Here is a 23,108-nt window from a genome sequence, read left to right as displayed (position 1 = left end):
TATCAATGGTCTCAGTGAGTTTCGTATCTCAATAGGTCATCATCCATGTTTATGCGGGAGCATTTATTTTACTCGTCACATGCCTTCTACTGGGCCAGGTGAGCTTGTGTTTTGTGACGAAAATCGATCGATCGTCGTCAAAACACAGATGAGTCGTTCACCCATCGACGTCGGCATGAATAAATTCATCCGGCATTAGTCCAGCCTGGTCGCGAGTACGCATAAAAATACCAGACGGACCTGTAGATAACTTGATAAAATCGCGACTCCTGTGTCCATCGTTACAATGCAGAGCGTTATCAATTCTGTCAAAGGAACAGCGCTCGGGGTTGCCGAGTATCTGACCCCGGTTCTAAAGGTACAATTGTCGTACTACAATGTCCCCTTTATTTCCACCTGCTCTGTTATACCTCTGTCCTTACTAATTCACAGTATGCAATTCGCAGGAGAGCAAGTTCCGAGAAACCGGAGTTTTAACTCCTGAAGAGTTTGTCGCTGCCGGTGATCACCTTGTTCATCATTGCCCTACGTGGCAATGGGCTACTGGAGACCAAGACAGGGTCAAATCATACCTACCAAAGAACAAACAGTTTTTATTGACTCGTAACGTGCCATGTTCACGGAGATGTAAACAAGTTAGTGAAACTTGGGCTATGCTCTGATATGAGTTGAACCGTCAAATTCTCGGTAAACATTTTACATTTGATATTTCTAGATAGAGTACTGTGAAGATCAGGAACGTGTTATTGAGGTTGATGATCCTGAAGGTGGATGGGTCGATACCCATCATTATGACTCAAGCATTGGAGGAATAGATGAGAAAGTTACAGAAATGACATTGGAGGAGGGACAGCCCAAGGGTGCTACGGGAGCTGCAGATACAGATGATGATGATGAGGATGATGAGGAGCCAGCAGATATGGAAGCGTTCGAGGTCAGCGGTCTTTTGGATGAAGATGACAAGGTACAGATGAAAATCTTGGTTGCACAATGATGCACAATCTGTTTTTTTTTTTTTTAATGATCTTGACCTTGTAGTATAAGTGATGTTGTGGATCTTGGAAATGTAAGTCATTATTTAACAACAAGTTTGTTTGTTTGATCTATTTCCCTTTAGTATACTTCGGAATCGACGCGAAAACCTGTTAATGAAGAACGCGATTCTTGTACCGATGGAGAAATTATACACACACGCACATACGATCTTCATATCACTTATGACAAATATTACCAAACCCCTCGGCTCTGGCTCTTTGGGTATGATGAGGTATGTAGTTTGAGGATAATGGGCTGCTGTCTAAATTGAAAGTTGGGAAAAGAAGAAAAACTGTTTAAAAAGTCTAGCAATATTATTTGCGCCAATGATAGTGAACTCGAATACAGCAACGTCCTTGCTATGTATATAATATAAATGATTCCAAACAAATTAGAGTACCTAAAGTTAGCATATCAATAATCGAAAAAAAAGTTCTATAAATAAGAATGTTTAAAACAAATGATCTCTGGCGTTTGTGACTCAATGGGCATTCGTTTGAGCTTATCTTGTTTATCATTGAGATTTTTAGAGATAGTCTGAAAAAATTTTACACATAATTATCTCCAGATTGGATAAAAATAGATTTGTGCAAGTACAGTAGGATGGATGATTGTCAACAATCATTATTGCACGTTATGACTATAGTGCAATGTAAGATTTCTTGAATGTTTTTTAACCAATTTGTGAAACAGGGCACTGAGCAAAATATGATCACAGATATTAGATTCGGATTGAAAACACCAGATTTTAGGCCGGGATTGATCAGGAAATTACGTTGTTTTACGGGAAAAAATGTATCATTTCCTCATTTTTTCTAAACATTATTTGAAGACCCCAACTGTGCTTCGTATACTCAGCCAAATTTACTTTTGAAATAGTACATTATGCAACTTGTGTGCAAATATTTGCATATACTATTTTTCCTAACGAGATGTGCACAATTTGACAGCATTAATAACTCGTACGTAATATTAATATATTAATAATATTATAGTTTGTGATTCATAACATTCTGTCGTTAGCCTTGTTAAGGAAATTTTACTTAAAAAATAATCGGTCCTTTTACAACTGTATTAATTGTATAATGTATGAGGCAGGTCGAAGGGGTAAGCCACAAATGCTCGTGACATGACCGAATCATTTATGACCGGTCGTTTTACATCACTAGTTGCACTACAAGAAAGGGACATTCCGATTGTCTTCCCACACTAGTGCGGGAATGTATTATCTCGTGTACCCATTTGAGTTTGAAAAATTGAATTCTGCACACTCAGTTAGGAAAATAGGATTATTCGATCTTCATTTCTCTTTGCCCATCTCATATATAATGTAGCGTACCATTCATTGTAAAAGCCATTCAACATTTTGCTAATTTGGTGGCAAAAGATGAGGGAATACTGAAATTTCTGCCAGGAAAAGTCAGGGGCTATTCAAATAGTATGTTATGCTTGGGGAAAAGGAGATACCTTAAAAATTGTTACGTTGCCTTTAATGGAGGCAGGAATGTATGTAAACGATTTTCAAATTTATTCATTCCCATCAGTTGTTTTGATTGGAACTTTTTTTTGTTAGGTAAAATGGGGGGAGAGAGGGGGTTTAAGTTTGTTATGTATCTTTTTGGGGCGAGTTGGAGATCATTAAAAGTTGTGTGGGGTGCAACAATTTTGAAATTTCACGTTATGTGTACCTATGGGAAAGTCAGGGAATTTTATTTCAATAAAAGTGTTGCCACCCTGTTGATATCATAGCTTGCGCTACTCGAATTTCATTTCTATTGTATAGTAGGAACATTGTTTCATTCATGTTTACCATCATTGGTACAAATAACACTGCTGATTTGTGGGCGGATTTTTCTTTTCGGCATTTTGATTCAGATAAAACGGCTCATCCATCCTTAAATTTTAGAGAAATCAAGTTTAAGCTGCTACCTTACAGATATATACAGTACCATTTTGTACATATAATACTTTCAGAGTCGCAAGCCACTGAGTGTTGAGGAGATGTATGAAGATGTAAGCCAGGACCACGCAAAAAAGACTGTCACAATGGAAACTCATCCACATCTTCCTGGTCCACCTATGGCATCTGTGCACCCTTGCAGGTATTAGACATGGGCTGGCACCCTATATGTATTTACTTTTACAGGCACAGTTTTTGTACTGAGAGATGAAATATTTTTTTAGGCATGCTGAGGTGATGAAGAAGATCATAGAGACAGTAATGGAGGGTGGGAGAGAGCTGGGCGTTCACATGTACCTAATTATATTTCTCAAGTTTGTTCAGTCTGTCATTCCCACAATTGAGTACGATTATACACAGAATTTTATGCTTACCACTTCTGGCTAGGTGGATGCAATAGTCAGGTGAAAGTAATGCTACTTAATAATTTAGCAATTTCATTTTTAATGGCGTGCACCATCCAGAAAACGCTAGGAAACAAATAGCGTGTTGCCATGAAAATGGAAACCAAGTCAACAAGCGTACCATGATAAGTTTACAATTACAATCCTGGAACCATAATCAGCTATATAAATCTAATTAATTAATACTCACAACGGTAATGCGACGCCTAAGTAATTAGCTTCTGATATATTGCCTACTGCAATGAGTTACTTCTTGCCATTTTTAGATTAAAAAAGGACAGATTCTTTTATCAAACTGATTTTTCCAAGCATAGCTAATTACTTATATTGCCTGTTATTATAAAGATGATGCCAATTTTTAAGAACATCATCGATACTACTGATTATTACCGGATGATTGTTATGAATACTCCGGTTTGTCTTCGCAGGTGGTAAAGTTCTGTTCAAAATCGATGTTTTGTAGTCTAACGAAAACTACACGCGCACTAACGAATATGTCGGATTTCAGTACTAGATTTATCTTCAGGTTTAATTAAATGTGCAGAAAACAACACAAAATAATATTAATCAATCTTTTGCATCTGCAAATAAACTGATTTAAAAATACTAACCCAAAAATGGATGTTTCATGTGCACTTCGAATTATCATGTAACGCATAATTCATCCCCGATCCTAATCAGATTTCTCAACTTGAAATAAGGAATTGTCAGTCACATAAAACACTGTGAAGTACATGGAACTTTTCTGTCAGCGTGTCGTTATTTATTTACTATCATCTTACACTGGTAAAGAATTGATACATTATTTCCACTCTATACATAGACAATTGGATACTTATAAACTGTAATTAGATACTCGAGGTAATGTGCTTGCCAAACACATCAGCTTGTGATTCGATTTTCATAATTTCTGCAAGTCACTATAATTATAAAGTAGAAAGGTACCGCTCCCAATTTTACAGGTTCATTGTAATGTGTTAATATTGCAGCATGCGAATGTATTTTTTTCGGCACCTTAAATTTGAACTTTGTCATCTACACAATAGTCAAGTATTCGGAGGCAAGTTGCATTGGGTCGACGTGGTAGGACGTTACAAGTCGCACTTTCTGACCATCTTGAGTTGTGAATTCTATCGTTTGCTCACCATCCATTATGTCTTCAGTCTGTTCCTCGGTTTCCATCTGATTAACGGCAGCAACAGCTGTCGCATCAGTATCCTCATCCTGGTATAAAAATTAATTGTTAACAAAAACAATTAAATCAATTTTTCATATAGGCACAACTGGAAGACAATACTGAAAGTATACCTCCAACGCCTTGACAATGTCTTCAGCGTCAGTGTGAGTTGTCGAAGTCAAGGCTACGGTGCTACTTGGATCCTCTGTTACGGTTTCGTTTGGATCCTCGATCGGCATGGAACCTTGATCTTCAACTTCTAGTTGTTGCGCCAATTCTTGAGTTAAGACTCCTGAGTGAACTCTAATTGTCTGACAGTCACCCAATTGACTGACAAACTGACCTTCTGACAGTAATTGTCGTGCATCTTGTATTGAAAGTGGAATAGGATTTCCTTCCTCATCGGTAATCTGAGACATGAAAGATTTGTAAGGGGGGTAAAATCACGCATACACGCCGCACCATGCATATTGAACATAATTTTAATCATTTCACACCTGCAGTTGTAAGTCAGACTCGGCTAATTCCATGTTAATTCTCTCATCTGGCTCGAGATTCTCTTCATCTTGTACAGGCTGTTGGGTTGTCTCATCTTCATCTTCGACGTCCAAAGACGGCAATGATTGGCTCCCTGCTACTGCAGCTACCTCCTTATTCTCCATCATTCCAGCATCAACTGCATGGCAAGATGTCAGAATATATTATTTTTTTCCTGGTGTAAATAAAACATTGTATAAATGCTCTTTCATTATGAATTTGCCTACCAAAGTGTAATGTTCTCGACTGATTCGGATCGTCTGGATCTTGATACGACACATATATAATTTGCTGTATGCCATCACCCGATGCCTCATCAGTTCCAATAACTTGAGTCACTTGATCTCCAAGTGAATTCTCGTCGCCCTGTTGTGCACCAGGTAATATCTGCCATACCTCGCCGATGGGAGAATTTTCTGCAAGCTCCCCGACATCAACCACTTTATTTTCTCTGTGCACCTGCCGAAAAATAAATGTTCAATTCCGTTCTATCATTTTTAATAATGGTCATTGTACACAGTACCTTTTTGTGTTTAGTGAGGTTCGAGCAATCAGCGAAAGCTTTACCACAGATATTACATGAGTATGGCTTTTCCCCTAAACAACATAAAGGCAAAAATCGGATTACTTATATATTGAAGATTCTTGTGACCTTCGACAACCCTTCTACACCAAAATGGCTCTTCAATAATGTGAATACCTGTGTGTAATCGTAGATGTTTTTTGAGAGCCCACTGCTCAGTAAACCCCCGATTGCAGTGGGCACATTGGAAGGGGCGTTCACCCTTATGCCGTCTGACGTGACACTTCCACGTATCCTTGTGCAGGAAGCATTTTGCGCAAAATTCACATTTCCAGGGACGCTCGCCCGTATGTCGTTTGACGTGAAGTTTGAACTGCGAGGAGGTGGTAAACTTTCGACCGCAGTAATCACAACAGTAAGGCTTTTCTCCTGTGTGAATTCTCATATGTTCCTGCAGATTGCCGTTCTGTGAAAAACTTTTACTACACACTTCACATGTGTAAGGTTTGTGACCTGTATGCCATCTGCAAATAAGAACAGGAAATCTTTAATAATCATAAGTAATCGTATATAAAATTTTTTCCTCAGCTATCTTAGAAAATATGAACCAGTACCTATAATGCAGGGTGAGACTGGTCTTGTGTGCAAATTGCTGTCCACATAATTCGCAGAAATACTTTTTCTCTCCAGTGTGGATGGATTGGTGATTTATCAGATTGGCTTTAGTCTTGAAAGTAGCACCACAAGACTTGCAAACATATGGGCGATCATCCGAGTGTACCAGCTGGTGACGCTGCAACAGCTGTTTGTGCTTGAAGCTTTTTCCACACTTATTGCATACGAAACGACGGCCATTATTGTGCTCAGCCTCCTTGTGGTACACAACTGAGCTAGGATGATTTAGAACCTTTCCACATATGTCACAAGGAAATCCCTTGTCAGATTTATTAGCCTGGAAAAAATGTCTTCTAAAGTAAGTAAGTAATTCAATAGCTCATTTTCCAGAACATTGAAATCCTCACCTCATGTGCAAGCATGTGCCCTTTTAGGCTTGTGTGATAGGCAAAGGTCTTGTTACATATGTTGCACGTATAAGGTTTTTCCCCTTGGTGAACAACCTTTGCATGAACCTCATAGCTCTGCTTTGACTGGAATTGTTTTTGGCAGAGTTCACACTCTATCATTTTTCCACCAACTTCACGCGGTTTTTCTTCTGCCACAGAAGCTTCTCCAGGTACATCTTGCGTCTCTTTGGGTGACGCAGCTGCTGCATTTTCCGTTCCCTGGATAAAAAAACTGGTGAAATGTTGCAAATAATACTAGCCTATAAGAAATGATTGAGTATACCTCAGTTGTTGGAGGCTCTTGATTGCGAACCTCGTTTTCCTCTGGATTTTCTATTATTCCTTCGCCAGTGTGTCCTGTAGTTTTCTGATGAAGACCAAAATTGTCTCTATTCGTAAACTGCTTCTTACACTCGAGGCATTCGTACTTGACGCCTTTGTGAAAGCTCCTAATATAAAAATGTCAAATAGATTCCATAACAGTGAAAATAGTGGGCCAAACATTTCTAGACGACCATACTAGTGCGGGATGTTTCGGAAACAAACATCACAGCAAATATTTTTATTTTATGTGCCTGGTCACAATGGCTATACCGAAATTACTCCTATCAAAACAGCTGCACTGAAACGTGCCGTGCCACTGAAAATATGATAACGTATGTTATAACTGTCAACTTACTTGTGCATAATATATCTGCTACGCTGCAGAAATCCTCGTCCACACAAATTACATGTGAATTTGGTCTTACGTCGCCGAAGCCGTGGCCTGCCTCTGCCTCTTCCACGATTTACTATCACTAGTTCACCAAGATCTTTCCCCTCTTGAGTCTCCAGATGCCCGATAATTTCTATTATTTGAAGTACATCAAGTAAAATTAATAATTCATTCTTGTTCCAAAAATCCAATAAGACCTTCGATTATTCCTGCTACCTCATTGGTACGAAATATTAAAGTAATAAATATTTTAATGGGGGACAAAATATTAAAATTAATCTTAGTCTAATGACCTATAGGTTGTTTACTCCTGAGGGGTAAGGAATAGACTGGTTTGGCTTCGCTGTTACGTTCTATGACAACCGGAGGTTAGGATGGTGGTTGAATAACTTTAGGTATGTTTAGAATATCAATTATATGTTTATTGTAAGTTAACGGAATAGTAGAAACGAAATGTGCAGTTCAGAGGGTAGGTGAATAGTGTCTTGGGACAAGCGGAATAAAGTTGGTGAGTGTAGAAAGCAGAGTGCAGGATCAGAGTTCTGGGAATAGAGGGCAATAGTCAGATGAAATGGAGAGTCCATTAGATAGGAGAGACGGAAAATGAGTCTTCAGTGTAAAGAAAGACTGAGCATGCAACATTAGCGATACTTTCAAACTTGCTGACAACAAGACAGTACAAACTACAAACCTTCATGACCGTCCGTTGTTGGCAAATTCAGTCGTTCTTCCGGATCATCAAAGTCATCTCCAGGCTCATCATCATCTTCTTCATCGATTACTCCTTCTTCTTTAAATATCCTCTCTAGTTCCTTTCCCTGCACAGCTTCCATGAATCTATAGAGGAATGTGTAGGTTGCAGTAGAGTAGCAATTTAAATTACGCTAAAACAAGTCGCTGAATACCAACAGCCGAATAACTGAAAACACATCTGGAAATCATCCAGCAAATTTTGTGATCACAATGCCTTTGCGACCACTCTTGCTTTTAGTTATACATTGTTGAAATTCAGTGGCTAGTTTCAGCATCATACAGTCTCAGTAATAAATTAATAATGCATAAAAAAATTAAGAAGAACATAATTCTGTTATGTATATCATCCTTACTGCAATGCTAGATCACCTAGTTAATTACCTTTTGGGCACTTTTCGTTTTCGGCGACGTCTACCATCACCATCTACTTCCTCAAGTTCCTCCTCTTGCTTATCTTCTTCCCCTTGACTGCCGACTTCTTGTTTCAATTCCTTTACATTCTCCTGCATGAATTCAATTGACTAAAATTATGCACAGTAGACAATGCATCTTTTGAGCTTGTGATGTTTACGTTTCACAAAGAAATGTAACCTGATTGGAAACAGAAAAAATTATATAAATCGCCAGCACATTACCTTAGTCTCAGCCTCAGTATGGGCCTTCGGGGGTCGGCCTCGTTTTCTTCTAGGCTTATCCAACCCTTCCATTTGTAAACTCATCTCATGTTCCGCCGTATACAGAGTTCCATCTGGCATGACTGAAAGATGCATAATATTTCAATTCCTTCATAACGAGGTTGGGGGTTCAATTGCAATAAGTATTAAACAAGGTAATGAATCAGAACCCCTGTTTGCTTGCGAATACAATTATGAAAAATTTACTAGACTTTCAAAACTTTTGTGATCAAGAGAAGAGATGCCAGGGTCGCCCCATTTACCAGCTTACTTTTAATAACAATTTGCCGTTCAATGTGATCGCCCTCAGCTTGTAATCCAAAATGATCAAGTTCAGGAGTGACAATTTCCAACTCAGTGTGTTCCCTTTCAGCACGAAGGCGCTCCCTCTCAGCCTTGCGATGTTGTTCGACTTGTGATTTCCACATCTCACGAATTTTCTTTTGCCCTTCGACGAGTAATTCGAAGAACTGTACAGTTGCCTCCAGCTGGATGTTGCATCCTGGGCAGATAGTGCGAGGTAGTTTACCGTCATCTCGTATCTATGGGGAGTGAGAAATTGGATTTTCAGAAACAAATCTTGATAAAAAAAAAGAAAAGTGAGTGTCTACAGAAAATATTCTATTATCATTACTTGCACCTATCAGCCAGCTTTTAGCTCTAGCAGGATTTAACGATTATTGTACTCGATCATATGTTTTTAATTGTTTGACGATGGTTGATATAATCGTGAGTAATTTTTTTGCTTGTGAAATAATCAGTGCCCTCGGGTTTGGCGGTGTCAGAGATGTTGAAGTAGAAGTAGAAAATAATATCTTGATTCGTGTAGTAGGTGAATTTGAGGTTGTGCAACGAAAATCAGTGGAGCCTCCATATTGGGGTAATAGGAAGTCAAGTTGCTGTCTGATATCAGAGGATAGCTTGCAAATTCTCATACCTTCAGTGGCAAGTAGCGGTTCACCATGGAGCTTAAATCCGACTCTTCGCCGTCGGCTGCGTACAAGAATTCTCCGTTGCCATTGTCTTCGGCACATAATCGACAAACCGCTGAATCATAAAGCGGGACCTCCATAATGGCGGCAAATATTATTAGAGGCCCTGCTTACGGCCCCTGCCCGCAGTACAACGGGTGACCGGTAACTAACTCGTTCCTGTAGCTTGTTAGTCCGGTCATCCACTCTCGTTTCACCGCAAGAGAATATTTTCATCCGTTGATCGAACTTCTATCCAGCGTTCTCGACAAAAGATTTTCCAAAGCTGCACTCAGTAATTTAAAAATGTCGGGACTACGTTGCTTCGCGTTAAGACATACATTCGTAGATCATAAGAAATTATTTACAACACCCTGTATGAGCTCCAGTTTGCAACGCTGCGATAGTGGAAAAGGAAGAGTCAGGTGCTACGACATTTTGGGTTAACCTCCAAAAACAGAAATTTCACGTTATATATTTGGTCTTAATTCCTTGGAATCTGAAGTAAGCCAGAAACCGATGATTTATTTGTCAAATCGTTTTTTATCTGTGGCCGTGTATACTCTTTTTTATAAATACTATTTTCAAATAGATCTAAAAGCGTACTGACAGGAATGCTGTTTACTACGTAAAATGAGGTTGTTTTGTTTCACTGTGATCAACGTCAAAAGTTGCGATGGTCGTATCAATTTCGTTTCGTTAATTAGCGGGTCCCCACAGCTTTCTTTATCTTACGGGATTCTTTTATTTGTTGGTTTTAACTAGACTGCGAACGGAACCAATATTATCGAATATGTACAAGCATAACTTGGTATAACCTGGCGGGCATAACCTTGATTAGACCGTGACGTGTGCGGCATCTGCGAAATCGTACGTATATGAACGTCATGGACGTACTTGCAGCAATCCATGTTAATAGAGTACTTGGTACTTACCGCGAAGGGATACGTCCAAAAGAGCAAATAAAAAATAAGAACAATCTATGTGAATAAAAGATGCTAATCGTAGCAAGTTTATTGTTAATTTTTATTGTGGCAAAAATGTGTTTAATTTCAAACAATTCCATTTCTATTCAATTGTGTACAATACTACAACCTTCCTAAAACTAAATTGAGGTCCTAGTTCTAGCTTCATGTATTCATTCAATCGTAGGTTGCTCCAAATGCTACAAAGTCAGGCTTTTTGAAAATGTTATCGCTCCATGCTGTTAATAGAAATAATATACTAGTGGTTCCAAAGCGCTGATTGAAATGAAACTGATACGTATCTGCCAGAAATCTTACAATGGCAAGGTAAGTGTTTGTTTATATATTCATCTTTTTGTTTTGATGTTTAATCACAAGGTTGATTTATAAAATTTCAGAAACAAATTGTATATAAATTGTGAATAGTATACCAAAATCTAGAAAAACTTAGTTGTAATGTATGTAATGTGTAACGTAACGTAACTGAGCTTTTTATTTTTCATTACAGTGGAGATGTGACTAATTATCTTAAGGAAACTGAATTGCTTGTCCGATTGGTTCGTGAAAGACCAGCACTCTATGATAGATCAAGAACAGACTTCAAAGATCCTGCGTATAAACAATTCATGTGGCAGGAAATTGGAGATCTAATGGGATGCACATGTAAATATGCTAGTTTTATATCACTCACATTAGCAATTCCAAAGTTACAGGGTGAATCAAGTTGAACAACAAAAAACTTTACGGATTAATTTTAACATATAGTGTGGCAAATATGTAATCACTTGTATATCAGCACAGGAAATTTATAAGAAATGGATAAGTTTGCGTGATCGTTACACAGCGGAACATCGGAAACTCAAAAAAAATCCTGGCCTTGCGCAGTCAGGCTGGCCTTTTTACGAATCTATGAGGTTCTTGGAAAAACATATCATAGAGCGAAGGTGAAACAGAGAATAAAACTAAGCTCATATTGAATGCTGAAGCCGGTTCAATCTTCATTCGTATCTTCTTTTATTTATAGAAGAATCCTTCCTCATATATATGGCTCACTGAGGGACACTGAGCTTATAAAAGAGACAACTAATGTCAAACTTGAATCTTTTGATTCTGGTGTGTTGGGCGACTCTCCGTGGGATGGGGGGATCGATAATTCTTTACCAGTAGAAATTGGTTACGTTGAAAACCCTGGAACAGATCAAGTTGTCACACCTGATGCTGTAACGATCGTTCCGCCGAGCAAGAGATACAGAAGCATATCTCCCAGTACTTCCCCAATCTCTATAAAGAGAGACAAGTTGAAACTAGAAGAAGGGCTTCTAGATAGTCTTCGTGATATAGGGAATGCTACCAAGCAGATAGCATCAGCAGTGTCAGATGCAGAAAACGCAGATAAACTGTTTGGAAAGATGGTTGGTGTGATGGTTGGAGAATTGAATAGTGATGATAAGAATAGAGCAAAAATCCATATAATGTCTTACCTATGCACGCACGGATATAAAAACAATGAATCGAATTGAATAGGTACAATTCTGGTGTCTAAATTCCAAAGTATGGTTTCACTCCTCTAAATTTGGAAACAATTAGTGTTACATTTGTCAACGTGTATTTATTTCTATTTAAATATATATACAACAACTAACGTTATTAATATGGAAGAGAACGTAGCTTTTTCCAGAACAGTATTATCGGTAATAGGGCACTCCTGTGTTGGAGGCTTGGATGATAGATATCAAAGTCCATTCGCCTGAGCCGTTCTAGATAGAAGTCAATTGTGATAGCTGGGAGGAAAATTGCACTTGCTTTCTTTGGCACGTCATTGCGCAGTGAACGAGCCTAAAAAAACAAAGTATAAAATATCTTAAGACGGAAAGGTCCGACATATTTTATATCTCGGCATGTACTTTATAAACACATTTACCTTTTCCAGGTGTAGCTTAGCTCTTGAGGAAACATCGAAAACAGCATCACCAATCTCTTTTCGTGACTTTCCTCGAAGTACCTCTTCTGTAGAAAGGTTATGCTTCATCATTATGTCCTGAGGAATAACGATAGACCGTCTCTGAGCATTGTAGAGAATCGAACGAATTAGATTTGTAATTCCGTGTGCTTTGCCTAAGTGACTGGCCGCATGATCGACACGGACATGTTTTATGTCGCTTGCTTCCAGTAGCAAGTAATAAACTGGTGAAGCTGTATTTTCGGCATATGCTTCCAGAGATTCAAGGCTCGGGAACACGGAGAGAGTTAGTTTTTCTGAACGGGCAACTATAAGGCGTTTCAAATAGTGTTTCGAAAGCTTATGCTTTCTAACAATCTGTAAAAATATTAACTTGTGTTAAATGCTTCAAATACTACGAGCCTAATATCAGATAGCTTTGTTATTTAGCCTTTAGTATAAGCACTTGATAGATCTTCATGCGATAGCCTGATACGTAATAGTTCTACCCGATGTAGCTCCAAGGCAACTGGATTTCTAGGTGGAGTGTCATTGTAGATTTTATCCACTGTATCCTCCCAAAATTTCAATCTCATCTTTCCAATGGTGGTGTCACTTGCTTGTTCCTCCACTCTTGCTACTTCGATGTTGAAAGCTCTGATAGCAAGTGCTGCGGACCGCACTGTGTTTGGAAGAAGTAAAGCACAGAGGTAATTCTCGTAGTCATATTTCCTAAAAAATGAAAGCTCCAGGACTAACAAATCGTGATGTGAGTTGGGTTTTCGGATTACACAGCATCGATAGGTACCTAACCAAATCCAAGCAGTACTCTGCCGGCGTTTGCTTTGCTGATGTAGCCTTAAAGCGCGTAAGTAGTGGAGTGCAGAAATGTTCGATAAGTAAGGAGCACTTGTTAATTGTCGCCGACCGGCTATTTACTAAGATCGATGCCATAATACTTTTACGGACTAAAATTCAGGGAATTTCAAGAATGTTCGTTTCATCCCGCGACAACCTGGCAATCATATCTAATAGTACTGTCATAACATTATCTGATATAAATTCGTAGACCTGCACAGTGTACTCGAGGTTTCAAATGATTTTTAGGTTATGTTGTAAGAGTTTGTAGGCTGCTGTAAGCCGCGGAGTATTAACGATAGTAGATGTGTGACCAGTGCATTGAGAATAGACATCAATCATTTTGTCCAATTGTGCATCGTGCAAGGCATCTCAGGATGACTGCCTAATCTTTCCGTTTGCTATACTCTTTGGTTCTGGCAAGAATCAAGAACCGAGCAGACGACGTGAAAATAGACCCAGCACAACCCGGGCTGTGTCAAAAGCAGAGTTAAACAGAGTTACGTTGGGGTCACCTAATTGTACATATTTGTCGTAACGTTGTCAGATTTGAAGATTTTTAGTCAAAATGTTGCGATTTTTGGTGGGTAGATTCAGTCGCTTTGCAGTCAATCCGATTTTAACTTTGAAATCGAAACCTTCTTTACAGGTTACTCTAGGGGTTGGTGTCTACGCGGGTATATACATAAGTCAGAATTATCAGGTATACTGTTTACACAGCATATAGTTATCTAGCAGTGAAATGTATGAGATATATCAATTGCATAAATGAAATATTTTCATACTTATATTTCAGGTGCCCCGAGTTGATGAGCCTGCACAAATACTTCAGAAATTGAAAGCATTTGCAGACGAGTATAAGAAAGATAAATGACGAATTATGCGACAATGAGATACATTTCTGCAATACTTGCAGTGATAATTCAACTGCATTATTTTAATCAATGATGATTTCGATCTATTAGTCTAATTGGAGGTTTTTATATATTAAGTTTAAATCTGAACGAGCCAACAAAGAGGCTTGGTTAAATAGTGTAATGATTTATTTGCCGCAAGTTTTTGCCCTGTAATAACAGTTAAATATAATTATACAATTACACGTATATAATTCCTCCACCGCCATATTCGACCCTTGTTTGTGGTTCGACAAATGCTAACCAGTCTGAGGCATGTGTCGGCAGCAGACCCATGGACTGGCATTTGTAAAGCGCCAGGGCAATGTTCACCAGTTGACCAAGGAAAAACACAAACTTCTGTCCAAAAGCATGTGTTCCTTCTATAACTTTGAAGGCTAAAAAGAGCACAAGAAAACGCAATGTCATTCTATGAAAAGAAAATGATAAAATGATAAGTATCTGGATAAGGTTACTAACTCTGTTGTAGTGTGAATAAGGCCTTTACGGGTCTTATGATCAGCATGCCAACCATCATTATTGGGAAAATCGATATCGAGTTACCAGCCATGTACATAATGAAGAGATTCATTGGAACCTGCTTCAGTGGACCAAGTGCCAGGTCCCATGATTTCTTTATTATCAGATGATTAGAGTCTGATTCTCTAAGGGCTTCTGTGTTATGTGCTAGGGCTACCGACGGATTGTAGCCTGGAGGTGCTGCCACATCCACGCTCTTTTCCTGTTTATTTCTGTTGAGAGAAATCGTTTTCTAGTTACACATTTGCGATATCATCAACCAAGAAGATCCAGGCATTATCTGGTTAATAGATAGCAGTTCTATTTCCGGGTGAATTGATTGCTCGGGATTAAAAGTAGGAGGTTGAATTTATGTAAACAAAAATGACGAAGCAGCTACAACCACGGACAGTGTCAAAAAGTTTAAAAAACGATTTTCAAAGGTTTGTCGTACTTGTGAGCGAAATCCAGGGACCACTTCAATTTCCTTGTATTTGGCTTCGATGTAGCCATCGCACTGCAGTGTAGTATTAAATTATCTAATTAAATAATTATATTTGGTAAATAAAGCAGACACCTCGGCCGGATTTCGTAGGTTAAAAATTGATAATTACTTCGTATCACTTTAGTCTTGCTAAATTATACAATATGTTGATACGCAAGCGTCGATGATTGACTCCAGCAACGTAGTGCTGCGATCTTTCGGTGAAATGTAGTAGTAGAATTGGACAATTTTGCATGTTCATTTTGTATCTGTAGCGATGTGAATGCGCCTAGATACTTTCTCGTCTTGAGGATTTTACTACTTCTCTGTACCGTAACCGGAATGATGAGAGTGCAGCAAAGTAGCCCGAAAAAGCTTGTCACCCAACCCGTTATCCAAATTTAGGATTAAGATTTCGAAGGATTTTCCGCTGTTTTACGTCTGGATTTGTGCTCTCTGAGAACTGCCATCTGAGAATATAAGGTATGCACAACTCCATCATTATCTCGCTCTTCATTTTAGTCCGTAAATCATACCAACGTTCATTTTTTGGTTATATTGCTCAGCTCGAGTCAGAACAATGGGAGTTCCTGGAGGTAGAGGTGTTGAGGCGATGGAAGTCGAAGTTCCTGGAGGTGCAGATGCGCCTGCTGGTGATGGGGACGTGGGTGAGAAAAAGGATGTAGATCTTCTGACAATCCATGACCTCCGTGAGCACACTAGGCAAATAGAAAAGGCTGTTCAAAACAAGGAGCCACGCTTCATTCTACGTGTTCTTCGGGCCCTTCCTAACACCAGGCGTAAACTAAATCCCGTTGTCCTGCGTGGTATAATTGGAGGCTTTTACACTCGTTCAGCAGTAGAAAAAGATGCTCTTCTTGCCTGGGTAGAGGAGCCGATGGACACTGAGGGTGCGCAGGCAGCCATTCAGCGATTCCGCAGCTCTGCTTTGCCGTTGCTACCTGAAATCGATGCATACGTTCATCTGCTAGTCCTTGTCAGGCTCATAGACACCCATAAACACGAGGATGCTGTGCGTTGTTCCGAGGCCCTCGTTCAGAAGATTACTGCGCAGAATCGAAGAACAATCGATCTCATCGCAGCAAAGTGTTACTTTTACCATACCAGAGCATACGAACTTACTAATCAACTGGACAAGATCAGAGGTTTTTTGCACTCAAGATTGAGGACTGCTACCCTGCGCAACGATTATGAGGGCCAAGCTGTACTGATAAACTGCCTGCTACGTAACTACTTACATTATAATTTGTACGACCAGGCAGACAAGCTGGTCCTTAAATCCACATTTCCAGAAACAGCTAGCAATAATGAATGGGCTAGATTTCTGTACTACTTAGGTAGAATAAAGGCTGCTCGGCTTGAGTACTCAGCTGCCCACAAGTATTTGGTACAGGCCATGCGAAAAGCACCTCAAACCACTGCTGTTGGATTTCGACAAACTGTTCAGAAGCTGGCCGTTACCGTCGAGCTTTTACTAGGAGATATTCCAGAACGGCAGATATTTAGGCAGGCAGCATTACGTCGCTCGCTTGCTCCTTACTTTCAGTTAACTCAGGCAGTTAGACTTGGAAACTTGCAACGCTTCGGGGAGGTGTTGGAAAATTTCGGTCCCCAGTTTCGCTCGGACCACACTTTCACTCTGATTCTCCGGCTGAGACACAACGTTATCAAGACTGCTATTCGATCCATAGGGTTGTCCTACTCCCGTATATCCCCTGCAGATATTGCCAGAAAACTTGGTCTTGATTCTGGTGTTGATGCAGAATTTATTGTGGCAAAGGCAATACGTGATGGAGTTATCGAGGCAACGCTTGATCCAGAGAATGGATACATGCGCAGCAAGGAAACGACTGATATATACTGTACTAGGGAGCCACTGCTCGCTTTCCATCAGCGTATCACCTTCTGCTTAGACCTACACAATCAGAGTGTTAAGGCAATGCGCTATCCTCCAAAATCGTATGGAAAAGATTTGGAGTCTGCGGAGGAACGTAGAGAGCGTGAACAGCAGGATTTGGAACTTGCCAAGGAAATGGCAGAAGAGGACGATGATGGATTCCCATAAATAATTTATCATCTTCGACAGTGTGCGCGATTATTATAAATAAAATTATTCATTTTCTGTAACGATTAAATTAATAAAACAATGTTTCGACAACTCATAATATCTCATAGTATGGAAGCACAACCGACGACATACTTTTATAATAAATTGAGATGTATTATCATCACAAAGTACCTGGTTTTCACATGGTGCTTAAGGAAAATATGAAGGAGTTTATTTAACGCCCCGTCGACCCCGTTTGCTTTAAGACAGCTGTAAGAAAACTGGCTCAAAGTGAGCCCTGAAAGTAGGTATTCGTAAAAAAAAAATTGCGACATTATTTATGTCATGACCGAGTCAAGAGCTTTTGAAATTTGAAATTTCGCGGTTGAGCGGCATTCGCTGAAATTGGACAGTTTCTATCGCCCACGTGGCAATAGTGGCAAAAGGTGGCGTGCGCATCGCCAACAGTCGAGCGCCAGAATATCGCGCGATGATTGCGGCATCGTAACCTTAAATAATGAAAAAGATGCACCGCGGCGACATAACCGTTCCAAACAATGACAACTGACAATAATACAGAGGTAAACAATAAAAGTTGCGGATGAAACCTACTCTCTTTAGAAACGTCTTTAGTCCGAGTGCGCAAATGGTTATAAACAAGCCCTTGAGTTTAACTGCATTAACGATGGCAAAAAGTAAGTACGAGTACGTTAAGGACTTCGAGGTAGAGGATAAGTGCTTGCCGAACTGTTGGATCGTCGTTCGTATTGATGGACGAGGCTTCTCCAAGTTTGCTGAAGCCCACCAGTTCGTCAAACCGAATGACATTGCTGCTTTGGAGCTGATGAACCGAGCCGCCGTTACTGTTATGGACGATTTCAGAGAGATCGTACTCTCTTACGGACAAAGTGACGAGTACTCCTTCGTTTTCAGAAAAGATACTCAACTCTTTAAGCGCAGAGGTATGTATACGCGGGTTCGCATGTTCCTTCCTACTACCACTCTACCACAAATCGTACCATTGCATAATAAGCCATTTGTATCATTTATCTCTTGCTGCTCTACTTAGGCTCCAAGCTGATGTCCAATGTCAACTCGCTTTTCACCTCTGCCTACGTCTATCACTGGCCAAGATTCTTTCGTGGCAGAGAACTCCACTACCCACCCTCTTTTGATGCCAGAGTTGTTCTTTATCCAACGGATAAAAATCTGCGGGATTATCTTGCTTGGCGCCAAGCTGATGTCCATGTCAACAATTTATACAATACCTGTTTCTGGAATCTTGTCCTGAAGAGAAAAATGACTGCAACTCAAGTGATTATTATCAAATCAATTTATCGTTGTATAAAATTGGTTTTGTAGCTCGGTTCTTAATGTATCTTTTTATTTATTCATCACAGGCGGAAGAAAAATTAAGAGGCACTTTAGCTGCTCATAAAAATGAATTACTTTTCCAAGAGTTTGGCATCAACTACAACAACGAACCACCCACATTCAGGAAAGGAACCACACTGGTCCGAAAGCTGGTTCCTGACGGTAATGGCAGACTGAAGCCCTTGGTCGTAGCCTTGGTTGATGACATTATTGGGGATCGATTTTGGAAGGAAAATCCAGAAGTTATAGGATTGAAAAGCTTGGCCACTTTTCAGCCCTCTGGTCTTCCAAGCAACCCCCCACTTCCTCAGCCTTCAGCAGTCCATGTGGTGCACCCAGGTCATGCCACTCATCACCAAGTAAACAATAAAACTCCGGCTGTAACTGGTCGTCCTAATACCCTAAATGCACTGAATACGTTGAATACGTCGAACGAGGATGGAAATACTGAGAGAAACCCAGAAGCGGACAAACACAAAATGCAGTGTGAACCATCTGAGAGTGATAGAGCCCGATGTAAGCCATAAGTTATTTAATCGAAAACAGGAAAATCTGCACTAATTTAAAACCAATGGAAGATGCTCTAGTTCTCTGTGAAAGGAAAACGATGTGGGACCCTCTATCTTTGCCTCACATAATGTTATTAGTAATTGAAATATTTTGCCAAGTTTTATAATTCAGTACCCTGCCAATGTCGAGTGACGGCTGGTGAGCCATTCGATAGGGGGACACATATTGCAGCTATATCTTTTGACTGGAGCACATTCCGTGAGTTAAAATTTAGTGGATATCTGTTCATATGCGTGGTGTGAGATTTTCATGAATGTTCCTCACCCTGTTCTCGAGCTAATGAATGAAACTGCAAATGCTGCACAATTTTGAGCTCAAGGCACACAGCTTACCATAAATTATTCAAAGCCGCAGATCTGTTCTTACTTACGTAGACGTAAAAAGTAAAGAATAATTGTGCGAGAGATTGGAGAGATATTTTCAACATTGACTAAGAAAACAAGAAGCAGAAATAAATTGGAAAAAAAAATCACAGTCTGAAGACTATTGACGTGGAATGCGTTACAATTTTATTACTTACGAGTTTATACAATATGTAGTTATTATTAAATTAACAATCACACCGTGAAATAATACTATATGTATAAGACAATGGTAAGTGGTTAATTTTATACCGATAAAATACACTATATACATGAAATAATTCTCTAACCAGAAGTAAATATTTGTTTATTCTAACTGAGAGGCACGGAAGTAATAACGAAATGATGCTGCAAACGAAATCATGGCATATTTCGTGTAATATCTAGGTCTAGTTGTTGGTTGCAAAGACTGTAGCGATGCAGTAAACTGATCAGAATTCAGAGTGTGTAAGTTGTGAAACTAGCTTGGAATTGAATTGCAGACTGAAGATTACATTGATCTGCCTCCATTGATTGGTATTTCGAAGATACGGAATATTACGTTTTCTTGGTGGCAGTTTGTGAATTAAAAAATTGGGATGTAATTGTCGATCTTAGCACGATGTTTCTGCGCTACGCACTCTGAAATCCACACAATGTTGCGGCATTCTTGCTCTTTCAGCTTCAAGTAGCTGTAGAACACTCCGAAGTGGAACTGCTGTAGAAATGCTTGCATGTTGAGGCGAACCTGTTGCACGAGGCAAAAGAAAAGCGAAGTGAAACACCCAGGAAAATCAAAAAATCCTAAAAATCTTACATATGACAAAACTGTTCCAGTACCTCATGTTCAAAGAACTTATCCTCCAAAGTCTTGTCTCCTGGATTGTTTCCGGCACCTTCAAACAATGCGCTGTACTCCTTTGGATACAACATTGTTGATTAAAGTCAATATTCTCAGGAAATTCCAATCAATGTGAGCAGGGAATTTATAGCACTTACCGCATAATATTCCGCAACTGCTTTAACCTGCTCATAATCATCTGCACGGGCCAGTGCAGCCAGTCCATCAGGGTTTAAACGACCACATCGTGGATACAGTTTAGCACGGTCATCCTTTCCTAACTCTGTGCCAAATGAGTTGATTGTTATGATAATGGCTCGGCGATCAGCTTCAAACTGTTGTAATCAGAAAACAACAGATTACTAATATGAAAAAGGGATTGAAGTAAAAGAAAGCGAGGAACGTACTGCTAGAATTTCGCACATGGTATCAGCAGTAGTTCCGCCAATGGCAAGGCAAAACTTGTAAAAAGCCTCCAAGTAAGCTTTGTAAAGTGTGTTCCTGATTATTTCAATGTTCATCTCATCAAGATCCTGCTCGGAGATACAGTCGACGAAGAATGGAGCTGTGGATGCAATAAAACCATTAAAAACACATCCTTTAATGGATCATAAATGCAAGTAGATCGCAAACTGACCTAGTGGCGTATCGACAAGCACGGCATTGTAAAGTTCAGCAGGAGTAGCTGCTACATGGATAGCTTCCATCTGTTCGAAGCTTCCCAAAGGATGACACTTGGGAATCAGCTCGGAAATGGGTCTTTGATGCAGGGTCCCAGTGATCAGGAGGATAATATTATCGATCATGTAGCTGTAGGTAATGAAATCCAGAAAAGTGGACAATGGCTGAACCGAATGATTCCTCAAATGCTGGAACTCAATGACCAATTTCTCTCGTAGCTTGTCGTCGATCACGCTCACTGATAGAGGGGATGGTTCATTGGCCAAGAAACTACCATAGTCAGTTCCAGCCAAGTGTAGCTTCAAATCTAAATACGAGCACATTAGGTGAATGAACAATTCATTCTCGTATTTACAAGAACATTGGAAAACAGGTCCAGTTATTGGGCAAAGTTCTCCTCAGAGATATATTTCGCCATTATTTTTTGCTCCAAGGTCGCGGGAGTGCCCAAGAGGTAAGAAGCAGAAGTAAAGGTGGGCGTAACCTTGATCAAGAGGGAATAGGGGTGCATCGGATCCCGTGGGACGTCAAATATCGCGGAAACCGGATCGATTTTGCCAGTGAATTTGGACTGCGCGTTTCAACATCGGAAAATATGCAACTATTACGATAGCCAGTCAGTTATTACGTACCCTCCAAGGTTTCGCATTGAATTAAGTTTAGGTAGTCACTCTGCTGGAGGATACCGCACTTGAAGCCGCGGCACAAGCCCTCCAAATATCCACCGTCGATGTTGAACATACACCCGTTCATTTTGGTGATTCTTCTTTTCCACGAATATATTAGATGGATATCGCGACTTAATCGGCGCGCGGAACTAATGAAACGACGTGATTATGGTAGCGACGTGAACGACACTTCGGAGCTCGGGCTAGACTCGCCCACTTTTTCTCTCGTCGATCATATGACCAGCTGATAACGTGACGTTGGCGACCGTACGCGAGTGTGCGAGTTACGAGGAGTCGCGGAACCAGCGAATCTTGTCCAACAGTCGATAAGACCGTTATTCAGACTGCTTACTTCATACGGTTCAAAGTTACTAACGCTATCGCAGCACTATGCCGACGTTCGGTTTATTTAGTTTAATGTCAAGTTGTGGAACTGGGCCTAAATGTTGACTTCAAGCGGCTGATAAGAGCGTTCCAACGATCTAAATATTTTATAAGGCTGGATTTTTACGGATGTCAAACTGACGCAGCCCCACGCCGCTGGCGGCAAAAAGACGTTCATGAAAATAGGTACCGGTGCAACGGCAAAATGCCACGCGTTGAAACTTGCGTGGTTAGGTCAGTGAATCCCAAATACATTCTCGTGCAACGGCAATTTTTCGAAAATCTGACGGCGCTGTGTGCAGCTCGCATTGCGTTTCCGACCGTTCGGGAATTGCTTCTGAGCGCAGTGCGGTGTCACTCGCTTCCGAGCAATCGTAGTGAAGTTACGTGAGCCGTATATCGAGAATTCAGATTGCTGTGTACAGGCTTTGACTATTCGGGACATAGTCAAGCACCGATATCTTATGGTTAAAAAAAGGCTGTGTAATGTAGTTTGATCATTGAACTTCCCCGAAACTCACTGTGAATAATGTGCGAATGACGTGCAGTGTATGGTCCATAAAAGAACCGAGTTACTAATTAAAAACAGCCGGGGACATCGAAGGTGAGTTTTGTGTATCAAATTTTCATTCTCTCGTGCAACTTCTTAACGATTTCAATTCTCGATTCTCTGCATCGGGTGTCGTTTGTTATTGTTTGTTATTGTTTGT

At 40.0% G+C, this 23,108-nt stretch overlaps 8 protein-coding genes across 10 annotated transcripts; 4 read left to right on the top strand and 4 right to left on the bottom strand.

Moving 5' to 3' along the window:
* Positions 1–54: 54 nt before the first annotated feature.
* On the top strand, positions 55–4,005 carry Atg3 (Autophagy-related protein 3). Its single transcript, XM_046611429.2, has 6 exons — positions 55–358; positions 447–635; positions 716–964; positions 1,118–1,267; positions 3,010–3,137; positions 3,220–4,005. Exons 1-6 carry the CDS (start codon positions 287–289, stop codon positions 3,380–3,382), a joined length of 951 nt encoding a protein of 316 aa, XP_046467385.1. The 5' UTR covers positions 55–286; the 3' UTR covers positions 3,383–4,005.
* A 125-nt stretch (positions 4,006–4,130) lies between these two features.
* On the bottom strand, positions 4,131–10,067 carry LOC124211893 (zinc finger protein 567). Of its 3 annotated transcripts, none has more exons than XM_046611412.2 (15): positions 9,780–10,067; positions 9,114–9,384; positions 8,804–8,925; positions 8,550–8,671; positions 8,107–8,252; positions 7,380–7,548; positions 6,984–7,149; positions 6,659–6,919; positions 6,251–6,588; positions 5,814–6,160; positions 5,637–5,710; positions 5,341–5,572; positions 5,074–5,252; positions 4,708–4,986; positions 4,131–4,623 (listed from the first exon to the last, which is right to left on the bottom strand). In XM_046611412.2, exons 1-15 carry the CDS (start codon positions 9,912–9,914, stop codon positions 4,435–4,437), a joined length of 3,030 nt encoding a protein of 1,009 aa, XP_046467368.1. In that variant the 5' UTR covers positions 9,915–10,067; the 3' UTR covers positions 4,131–4,434. The 3 variants fall into 3 exon arrangements, with proteins under 3 accessions (XP_046467368.1, XP_046467369.1, XP_046467370.1); XM_046611413.2 differs by lacking the exon at positions 9,780–10,067 and adding an exon at positions 9,477–9,681; XM_046611414.2 differs by lacking the exon at positions 9,780–10,067 and adding an exon at positions 9,481–9,681.
* An 898-nt stretch (positions 10,068–10,965) lies between these two features.
* On the top strand, positions 10,966–15,575 carry LOC124211903 (transcription factor Adf-1-like). Its single transcript, XM_046611430.2, has 7 exons — positions 10,966–11,105; positions 11,287–11,441; positions 11,575–11,722; positions 11,803–12,627; positions 12,709–14,158; positions 14,225–14,278; positions 14,372–15,575. The coding sequence occupies exons 1-4, from the start codon at positions 11,098–11,100 to the stop codon at positions 12,296–12,298; spliced, it is 807 nt and encodes a 268-aa protein (XP_046467386.1). The 5' UTR covers positions 10,966–11,097; the 3' UTR covers positions 12,299–12,627; positions 12,709–14,158; positions 14,225–14,278; positions 14,372–15,575.
* On the bottom strand, positions 12,362–13,671 carry sicily (NADH dehydrogenase (ubiquinone) complex I, assembly factor 6 homolog sicily). The gene is made up of 4 exons (XM_046611428.2): positions 13,526–13,671; positions 13,227–13,449; positions 12,700–13,095; positions 12,362–12,614 (listed from the first exon to the last, which is right to left on the bottom strand). Exons 1-4 carry the CDS (start codon positions 13,669–13,671, stop codon positions 12,426–12,428), a joined length of 954 nt encoding a protein of 317 aa, XP_046467384.1. The 3' UTR covers positions 12,362–12,425.
* On the bottom strand, positions 14,597–15,641 carry EMC4 (ER membrane protein complex subunit 4). Its single transcript, XM_046611436.2, has 3 exons — positions 15,442–15,641; positions 14,949–15,220; positions 14,597–14,866 (listed from the first exon to the last, which is right to left on the bottom strand). Exons 1-3 carry the CDS (start codon positions 15,498–15,500, stop codon positions 14,670–14,672), a joined length of 528 nt encoding a protein of 175 aa, XP_046467392.1. The 5' UTR covers positions 15,501–15,641; the 3' UTR covers positions 14,597–14,669.
* A 151-nt stretch (positions 15,642–15,792) lies between these two features.
* Positions 15,793–17,650, top strand: Rpn3 (regulatory particle non-ATPase 3). The gene is made up of 2 exons (XM_046611422.1): positions 15,793–15,954; positions 16,038–17,650. Exon 2 carries the CDS (start codon positions 16,052–16,054, stop codon positions 17,555–17,557), a length of 1,506 nt encoding a protein of 501 aa, XP_046467378.1. The 5' UTR covers positions 15,793–15,954; positions 16,038–16,051; the 3' UTR covers positions 17,558–17,650.
* A 356-nt stretch (positions 17,651–18,006) lies between these two features.
* Positions 18,007–20,402, top strand: THG (tRNA-histidine guanylyltransferase). The gene is made up of 3 exons (XM_046611425.2): positions 18,007–18,501; positions 18,609–18,853; positions 18,940–20,402. Exons 1-3 carry the CDS (start codon positions 18,141–18,143, stop codon positions 19,438–19,440), a joined length of 1,107 nt encoding a protein of 368 aa, XP_046467381.1. The 5' UTR covers positions 18,007–18,140; the 3' UTR covers positions 19,441–20,402.
* VhaAC39-1 (V-type proton ATPase subunit VhaAC39-1) lies at positions 19,970–22,253 on the bottom strand. The gene is made up of 6 exons (XM_046611427.2): positions 21,979–22,253; positions 21,303–21,653; positions 21,073–21,230; positions 20,824–21,000; positions 20,665–20,742; positions 19,970–20,572 (listed from the first exon to the last, which is right to left on the bottom strand). Exons 1-6 carry the CDS (start codon positions 22,097–22,099, stop codon positions 20,411–20,413), a joined length of 1,047 nt encoding a protein of 348 aa, XP_046467383.1. The 5' UTR covers positions 22,100–22,253; the 3' UTR covers positions 19,970–20,410.
* Between the last annotated feature and the right edge of the window lie 855 nt (positions 22,254–23,108).

Source organism: Neodiprion pinetum, chromosome 2, assembly GCF_021155775.2.
Source record: "Neodiprion pinetum isolate iyNeoPine1 chromosome 2, iyNeoPine1.2, whole genome shotgun sequence".
NCBI classification, from domain to species: domain Eukaryota; kingdom Metazoa; phylum Arthropoda; class Insecta; order Hymenoptera; family Diprionidae; genus Neodiprion; species Neodiprion pinetum.
Note: the sequence above shows the minus strand (reverse complement) of the source record. Positions and strands in the feature narration are given on the sequence as shown.